General features: G+C 41.2%; 1 protein-coding gene across 3 annotated transcripts; it reads right to left on the bottom strand.

Moving 5' to 3' along the window:
- Window positions 1–322: 322 nt before the first annotated feature.
- On the bottom strand, window positions 323–4778 carry LOC113569434 (CD48 antigen-like). Of its 3 annotated transcripts, XR_004775278.1 has the most exons (6): window positions 4663–4778; window positions 3783–4100; window positions 1886–2149; window positions 1689–1793; window positions 897–1595; window positions 323–797 (listed from the first exon to the last, which is right to left on the bottom strand). XR_004775278.1 is itself a non-coding variant. In XM_035519879.1 (5 exons), the coding sequence occupies exons 1-5, from the start codon at window positions 4724–4726 to the stop codon at window positions 1549–1551; spliced, it is 798 nt and encodes a 265-aa protein (XP_035375772.1). In that variant the 5' UTR covers window positions 4727–4778; the 3' UTR covers window positions 323–1548. The 3 variants fall into 3 exon arrangements, 2 of the variants coding, with proteins under 2 accessions (XP_035375772.1, XP_035375773.1); XM_035519879.1 differs by having other exon boundaries at window positions 323–1595; XM_035519880.1 differs by having other exon boundaries at window positions 323–1595; window positions 1689–1775.
- Window positions 4779–9016: the final 4238 nt, after the last annotated feature.

The following is a 9016-nucleotide window of genomic DNA, read 5'->3' as shown; positions in this document are numbered from 1 at the left end:
CAGATATGATCACAGCAGTGCTAGATTACTGCTCTGTGGTGAATAACTCACTGTTTGAATCATCCCTGCATGCATGTTGAGGAAGCCGTGCTCAAGAATAAAGGAGTTGTAACATTAGAGGTCTGGATAATGTCTGATGTCTGGTAATGTTGAGAGACTCAAGTGCAGCCAAACTTTGCAGTATTTCTATAATCAGTGTTCCCAAGGCAGTCAGCATGTAGCCTCAATAAGCATTAATGAAGTTGAATTCTATGTTTCATACATAAAGACATAAGGGCAGGATTGTAATGTATGGTGTTAATATTTATCATTGATGCCATATTTCACATATTACACACTCCAGTTTTTAAGTGACCCTAAACAAAACTGAAGACACTCAAGCCCACACTGTGTAATTCAAAGCATAATGCATGTTTAAGCTTAGTACAGTATAATTGTTTGTCAATGTTTAATTAAGGCAATGAATTGAAGACCTTCATGATGCTGTAGTGGAAAGGTAGCAACTCTATGGACCAGGTAATTGGAAATTAAACCAATAAGTGTTTAATTAATGTACAAGGCAGTAGGGTCAAAAGTAGCACAGCAGTAACACAACACGAATAGCAAAGACCAGAGTCAGAACAATGACCAGTTGGTCAGATGCAGGCCAGCATCCACAGCAAAAGGTCCATGGCTGGGGGTAGAGGGGAGGTTGGGGCCTGCATCTTCCCTGAAGACAGCATGGTACGGTCCTTGGTTCGAGGCTGAGGTGCCAGAATGGAACGGATGTGGGGATCCATCACTACACAGGCAGGAAACTGGACGAGAGGGAGAACCAAAGGCACAAAGATGGTAACAGGGATGAGCACAGAGACAAGGAGAGGCAGAGACAAAAAGGGAGAGACAGGAACACGGACCAGGAGTGACACCAGGACCAGGGTGAAAGGCCAAGCAGGCGGCGCTGATGGGGCGAAGGGCAGGGTCCAGTAGTAGTTCGGGGGATGAAGCAGACCGGGCTAAGTGGTGTCCTGGGAGCCAGGCGCACTTCGGCTACTGACGGTTCTGGTGGTCCATGGTGGCGTCAGGCAGCAGCATATCTGTCCGCACCAGGGAAGACGTCACCCCAGGCGGTGATGGGCCAGGTGCTGGATGAGTGTCCACGGTCCTGGAAAACATGCAGGTGGTTGCGCTTGCCGTAGCACAGAGCACACTGGATGGCGTGTCCTCTATAATGCCGGCTGCACTGGGAGACCCTGGGCTCGGGGGACATGCAGGACAGCGTTCCCGCAGTAACAGCGGGTGAAAAGGGAGAGCCTGTCCCAGAGAGATGAGATGCAGAGGCAAGCCGTGCACACAGAAAGACATTTGTTCAAAATAAAACGAAAATGACATATGGATAACAAGGGGCACGTGCAACACATGACACATTTAATAAGGACATGTGGCTACAAATGAGGGAAAGAATCACATGGGCAAACATCACAGACAAGTGACAACTCTAACACAACCACGTAGGTGAGGAGTCTGTGGGGCACACCGTGACATGTTTTAATGTGAAAATTGACATGTTCAAGTCTCATTTACAGCATACTGACTCTCCTTTTCATCAGAGTGAGCTGAAAAACACAACACAAACAAATGAGTCACTTCACATTTTACTATCATCATTTTATTTAAAGTAATACATTCTTTGTATAGAGAATTTTTACCTTGAGCTCTGTAGCATTTAACACCTAGAATGATGGACACTAGCAGATATGGAGAGGCTGCCAAGAGACTACTGAGCAGTCTGAGGGCTGAGAATGGGTTTAGAGCTGACAATAAAAACCAGAGAGAGCAGTAGCAGCAGTAGTAGTACATTCTCTAGTTTATTTCAGTAAGCAAAACAGCAACAGGCACAGCTTACCTGTTGTTGGCTGCTCTTTGCATTTAAGTGGTTTGCTGGCAGTCTGATTGCTCAAATTGTTGGCCGCAGTGCAGCTCAGGATAATGTTGCCATCTTCAGGTGAGAAAGTGAAGTGCAGAAAAGCTCCACTTCCATTCTGATACCCTCTCCATGTGTAAGACGCACTTGGATCTTCAGAAGTTTGGCACCAAAGATGAACATCACAGGCCTTTATAGAATCCAGCCAGGTCTGGTTACTCTGAATAGTAATGTTTTCAATCCGGGCTGCATATGAAGAGATAATTCAATGAAGTGTTTTTGTGTGATAGGACATATTAGGAGTTTGTAAAATATACAGTGATGCTTGAAAGTTTGTGAACCACTTAAAAGTTTCTAGATTTCTGCATGACTTTGACCCTAAAACCTCATCATATTGTCACTCAAGTCCTACAACGACCAAATCAAACAAACGAGACAAAAATATTAGTCTGTCATTTATTTATTGAGGAAAAGTAAACAATATTACATATTTGTGAGTAGCAAACGTATGTAAACCTTTGCTTTCAGTATCTAGTGTGACCCCCTTGTGCAGCAATAAATGAAAGTTTAATGTTTCTGGCAATTGTTGATTAGTCCTGCACATCGGCTTGTTAGCACATTCCACAATATTTCTATTGGATTAAGGTCAGGACATTGACTTGGCCATTCCAAAACCTTAACTTTATTCTTCTTTAAGCATTCTTAATAACTTGTGTGCTTAAGGTTGGTGTCTTCATGCAGGACCCATTGAGAGTCTCCTGAGCTTCAGCTCACGAAGAGAGGGCCTGACATTTTGTTTTAGAATTTGTACAATTCAGAATTCCTTCATTATTTATTCAAAGACCTTGCTTAGAAGTTACTTTGGATTCCTTTGTGACCTAATGGACTATTACACACTTGCTCTTGGTGTGATCTTTGTTGGCTGACCCCTCCTGGAAGGGTAAATTCCTTGAATTTCCTCCATTTGGACATAGTCTGTCTGTATGTGGATTGATGGAGTCCACATGAAACCAACTCTTTAAGCTTTGGTTTTGTAATCTTTTCCAGCCTGACGAGCATCAACAACTCTTCTTCTGAAGTCCTCAGAAATGTCCTTTGTTCATGCCATGATGCACATACAGAAACGTGTTGTGAAGGTCAGGCTTTGCTAGATGCCTGTTCTTTAAATAATAGGGTGCCCACATGCACCTTATTGTCATCCCATTGACTGACAACTTATCTTAAATTTATCTGCTAATCCTTAACAATATAAATTGGCCACTCAAAGATATGTAATATTTTTCTCAATAAATAAATGTCTAATATGTCTAATATTTTTGTCTCATTTGTTTGATTTGGTTCTCCATTTGACCCTGTGACAATCTGATAAGGTTTTAGGTGCAAAAACATGCAGAAATATAGAAACTTGTAAAGGATTCACAAACTTTAAGCACCACTGTAGGAGTATAATATACCTTCATAAATGAGAGCAGAATATTTCTAAAGCCCAGAAGAATGACATAAGGGTTAAGGGCATGAGGGCCTCCAAAACCCATAGACCGAGTTCAGAATAGAAAAATACACACAGCCATGGCTTAACCATAACCATACATGCTTAGCCATAACCATACATACTTAACCATAGCCATACATGCTTAGCCATAACCATACATGCTTAACCATAGCCATACATGCTTAGCCATAACCATACATGCTTAACCATAGCCATATGTATTTTGTTTGTATTGCATGGTTTGTATGTAATAGTGTCATAAAAATAAACAGTCCAGAAATAAGTGGGAATAATCTATACAGTAAAACCAAAATGCTACTAACTGTAGCTTTAAAAGCAGCCTGAAGGTCAAGAGATGACAGATAAAACTTATACAGGTGTACTCACCATAGACTATCAAACTGATAAACTTTGTTGGAAACTGTGAAGTCTCATCTGCAATAATAGAGAAGGTTCCAGAGTCTTGAACTTGAAGGGCTTCCACTTCTAAAGTAACATTAATATTGTCCACCTTTAATCTTCCCATGAACTGGTGATTCAAACTAATATGGATTTGATTTTTGCTATAGCGAGCAATTTGATGCTCTTTAAATTTCCACTGTGCATATGACACAGATTCTTTTTGGAGTCCAAGTGGTAACAGGAGGGAGCTCCCGGAAGCCCTGCGTACTGTCTCTGTGTTCTCATCAGCCAGAACACACAAACCTGGAGCAAGAAGGAAATTAATCAAACCAAACACTATGAATAGTCTCACAGTCTCACTTCATAGCTTTATTAGCAGAATGACACCAGTAAAATGTTGACTGAAAATTGCTGTCATCACTAATAATGGTGATTACTGTTTTTTTTTTTTTTGTTTTCTCTGCCACACAAACACATTTTCTTGAGGTTTGTAGAGCTTCAGAGATGGAAGTTACCAACACAGACGATACAGCATCAATATGTCAATCATTCTGCACAATACTCCTCTTCTACTAGTGTAGTCATAGAGGTCTTTATGCATTTCAGTTCAAAACAAACTAAATTGCACTTTTAATAAACATTTATGTATGTATGTATTTATTTATTTATTTGTAGTACACAGTTTACTAAATGTTGGAGTGCATCTTTTAGGGCAGTTTGAATGTTTTATAATACAAGTGTCTGAGTAGACAGTTTTTAAACACCTTGTGTAACTATTTGTTTTCCAGGCTAAGAATAAAGAAGTTGACTTTTATGTGAATCAATAAAACAGAAGTGTGTTAACTGTACGCATACATGTACATACCCTGAATAATCCCAAGCAGCAATATTCCAGAGTATGAAACACAATATCCATGAAAAACGTTCATTGCTCTTTGAGCAAAGTTGACAACTGTTTCTTGCTGCAGCTTGTCAGAAATGGTTGACTCAACACTACGGAAAAGGGCCAAAGAAAAAAATACACACACACACACACACACACACACACACACACACACACACACACACACACACACACACACACACACACACACACTTCCTCACTCTCTGTAGGTCTGATGGTTATTAATCGTTAGATATTTTCTGAAGAAAGACAAAAAAGAACAAGTGAGTGTCACCCATATGAACTGAAAAAACTGATACTGTCCTTCTCATATGTACTGTCTGAAAGTATGTGTGGTTTAGGGGCTTTCTCTATTCTTGTTAATTATATCTACACAACCCACAGTGACTGGATTTCACAGACTGGGTCCATTAAAGCTGCACTAATCCAGGTGAACATGTTTACTCCCGACGTAGCTTTTCTACTGACAAATGTGCTAATAAAGTTTTATTTATTTGTTAGTTTTCTGAATAAATACTCTACTATGGAAAGGACTCCACTTTCTCTGTCCACTCTTGATTAACTGGTGGCCTCCTGATGGTGCAGTTAGAGTTTCAGACTGGTGGTCTTCCTGTCTGTCTTCCAGTATCTCACGTCAGCTCTGGATCATCAGCAGGCAAACGCAAAAGTGAAATATGGTCAGAGTAAAGGAGGAACTGGTGCATACACCACGCTCTTTAAAAGCAGTTTTGTGTGGGTCAGTTACCCTCAATATGCTGATCTGTTAGCAGTCCTGCTTTACTCCTAGTCGTGCTGAACATCCACAGTAAACCTTTGGAAAATGACCCTTAATCAGTGCTCAACATGCAGTGATCATATGAATGATGTCGCTGTATCATCTCCTGCTGTGACTTCCTATGGCCTCCTGAAGCACATAGAGCAGTAAATGCTACCCTGGTCAACCACAGGGCTTACTACATGCTGCTTCGAGAGGACCTGTATGACCCTACGTACATATGTTCATGTATACATATGTGATACAAAGTTAAAAACTTGTGTGCAAAAACAATATGCATTAACTGCTTCAGAGCATTTTTAAACATGAAAAACATTTATATTACATGCAATTTTGCAAACGTACATGTTAAATGTACTTAAATGACATTTTTAGAACAGTTAGATAGCTGGAGGAATGCCTACATTCCTTAGTTCTGCTCTGACCACATTTACTGTAAGGCTGAAAGGGGAAGTGATACTCACATAAAGTTTAGCTTTGGTGTGGAGAGAGAACTGACCATTTTAGGTAATCATGCACACTGAAGATTATACAGCATTTAACACATACAGGGCCCCATGAAACATGGAGTTCTTATTAGAAATGGAAGACGGACTTTGAGTTGTGAAACTCACAGCATGATTGACTAGTATAAGGGTCTTACAGAAGCCATCTAAAATGTCTGATCCAGAATAATTAGGAATTGTAAACGTGTTGAAGACCTATATTATAAAGCATTTACTTTAGTGTGCTGTGTGAATGTTGTCTGGACAAAAACACTTTGTACTCATTAGCCAGAATCTATAATTGTCAAACTAAAGTTTTGTATGATAAATAATTGCACTAATAAAATTGTCAAAATATGGATTATGTATTCATCATGTTTTTGGACATATCCTACTCATAATTATTACCTATCTACCTATTAAGACACTGAAATACATTTTAATAATGTAATGGAAAAGTGACATCAGAATGGCAAAAGTTTTATTGTAAATTAAGGTGCAGTGTAGTGCAATATTTGGAATGAATTAAAGCAGACTTTCACTGTGTTCACATTAGTCAGAATCTGTTATTGTGTCAAACAAAAGTCTTGTTTGATAATCATGCAATCGTACAAATAAAATAGTCAAAAATATGGATTATGTATTGATTGTGTTTTATCTTTGATACAAATGAGTATATTATGTACGGGGAAGAACTAGCGGTGCGTAACCTAATCCTGCTGTCACGGACCAAGAACATGCAGATAACAAAGGAGGAAGCAGAGGTGCAGGTCTCCAGCTGAAATGTTTAATGAAAGGAAGAAAAATGAAATCTAATATAAAAGTGTAAAATATGCCAACATAACATTCAATGACTGACAAGGTCATAGAAACAAAAGCAGGTTTAAATAATGAACATCATGATGGTGTAGCTGCTAATGACCAACACACACCACCTGAGGTGACATATGACAATAAACACAAGAACAACATAAACACAAGTACACATGCTCAGTGCTGCCGGATGCCGGTAGCAGTCGGCAGGGTAATAGCACCGAGACACCTACACCCACCCCCCCCCACAGTCTCTCCACCCTCCATCACTGTGGACGATCTCTCCCACCCCACCCACAGTCTCTCCACCCTCAATCACTGTGGATGATCTCTCCCACCCCACCCACAGTCTCTCCACCCTTCATCACTGTGGACGATCTCTCCCACCCCACCCACAGTCTCTCCACCCTCCAGCACTGTGGACGATCTCTCCCACCCCACCCACAGTCTCTCCACCCTCCATCACTGTGGACGATCTCTCCCACCCCACCCACAGTCTCTCCACCCTCCAGCACTGTGGACGATCTCTCCCACCCCACCCACAGTCTCTCCACCCTCCAGCACTGTGGACGATCTCTCCCACCCCACCCACAGTCTCTCCACCCTCCATCACTGTGGACGATCTCTCCCACCCCACCCACAGTCTCTCCACCCTCCAGCACTGTGGACGATCTCTCCCACCCCACCCACAGTCTCTCCACCCTCCATCACTGTGGACGATCTCTCCCACCCCACCCACAGTCTCTCCACCCTCTTGTCTTACAGCAGAGGTGTCCATGCCACCACTGCTAAACTCCACAGCAGCTTCTGCCCAGATGCAGTCAGACTACTGAACCCGCTGTTACCTCTTACATTCACCTGGACCCTCAAAACTCAGCCCATCACCCAGCGCTAAGTGAACATGACCCCTGTTTTACACCTGCACTTTATCTTGTGGACTGTTATGCCATTAGAGGCACTGTAGTTAGAGACAGTACAGACACTCACCCCCATCCTGCTACTACAGATACTCTCCCCATCCTGCTACTACAGACACGCACCCCCATCCTGCTACTACAGACACTCACCCCCATCCTGCTACTACAAACACTCTCCCCATCCTGCTACTACAGACACTCACCCCCATCCTGCTACTACAGACACTCTCCCCATCCTGCTACTACAGACACTGACCCCCATCCTGCTACTACAGACACTCTCCCCATCCTGCTACTACAGACACTCACCCCCATCCTGCTACTACAGATACTCGCCTCCATCCTGCTCCTGTATAGATTTGATATCCTGCTGTTTCTGTACTTGTTGGTCAATGTTGTGTAGTACATTCACATGTATGTAGTCTTTTGTACTGCTGTACTGTTATTGTGTGTTGCACCACAGACCAGCAGAAATTACATCTCAATCCAACAAAAAAGTACGACAAGTAAACCTCTCTGAACTAATAACATTGTTAAAAGTTAGAATAGCAACTGTTGTCCATTTGTTAATTTCTAACATTATTAATGCTAATAAATCATTTAATTAATTGTTTCAAAGTTTGAAATGCATTGATTAAGATGTTGGCTTATTAAGAACTTCAATGTAACTCATTAAGACATTCACATCATGCAGTATATTTAGGTTTGAAACCTCAAGAAGAAGCAATGCTCCAGAGTATAATACGACATTCATAAAAAGGCTCTCTGTGCCTTTATCACTGTTCTGTTGATGAAGGTCCCTGCTGCAGTTTGTAAGAGATGAGGGAGAAAAGTGAAAAAAAAAACACTTCCTCACTCAATGAGTGTCATTTACCGTGGTCTGATATCTCTTAATCTAAAAGTATTTGAAGTAGAGGATGAACAAGCATAAATAAATGTCAGCAACATGCGTGCAATCTGTTGTGAAGCAAACGTATACTGCAATACTTTTATAGGTGGTGTCTCGAGGTGTGTGCAATAACAGAGTTTTCGCAGCACACTGGATTTCATCTAGACAAATATCTTAGGAGAATATGTTTGCTTTCTTTACAGCTTTTCTAGTGGATTAGTGTTATTTTATTGAGTTTTATAATGCAGACTGCTCAGCCCTCTCTGGTCAGCCTTAGTTGCTGTCTTTACATCACACAGATAATTGACCTGACCTGCTGTGAAAGATAAGGAGACCCTTTATACATTGTTATACTTCTGTGTAAAAATGCATTTCTGCTGTTCCAGTTTGGATGATTTGACCTTTTTGTTCATGCATGTTCAAAGTCCAGAAGTGG

The sequence above is a fragment of the Electrophorus electricus genome, chromosome 19 (genome assembly GCF_013358815.1).
Source record: "Electrophorus electricus isolate fEleEle1 chromosome 19, fEleEle1.pri, whole genome shotgun sequence".
Taxonomy (NCBI): Eukaryota; Metazoa; Chordata; class Actinopteri; order Gymnotiformes; family Gymnotidae; genus Electrophorus; species Electrophorus electricus.
Note: the sequence above shows the minus strand (reverse complement) of the source record. Positions and strands in the feature narration are given on the sequence as shown.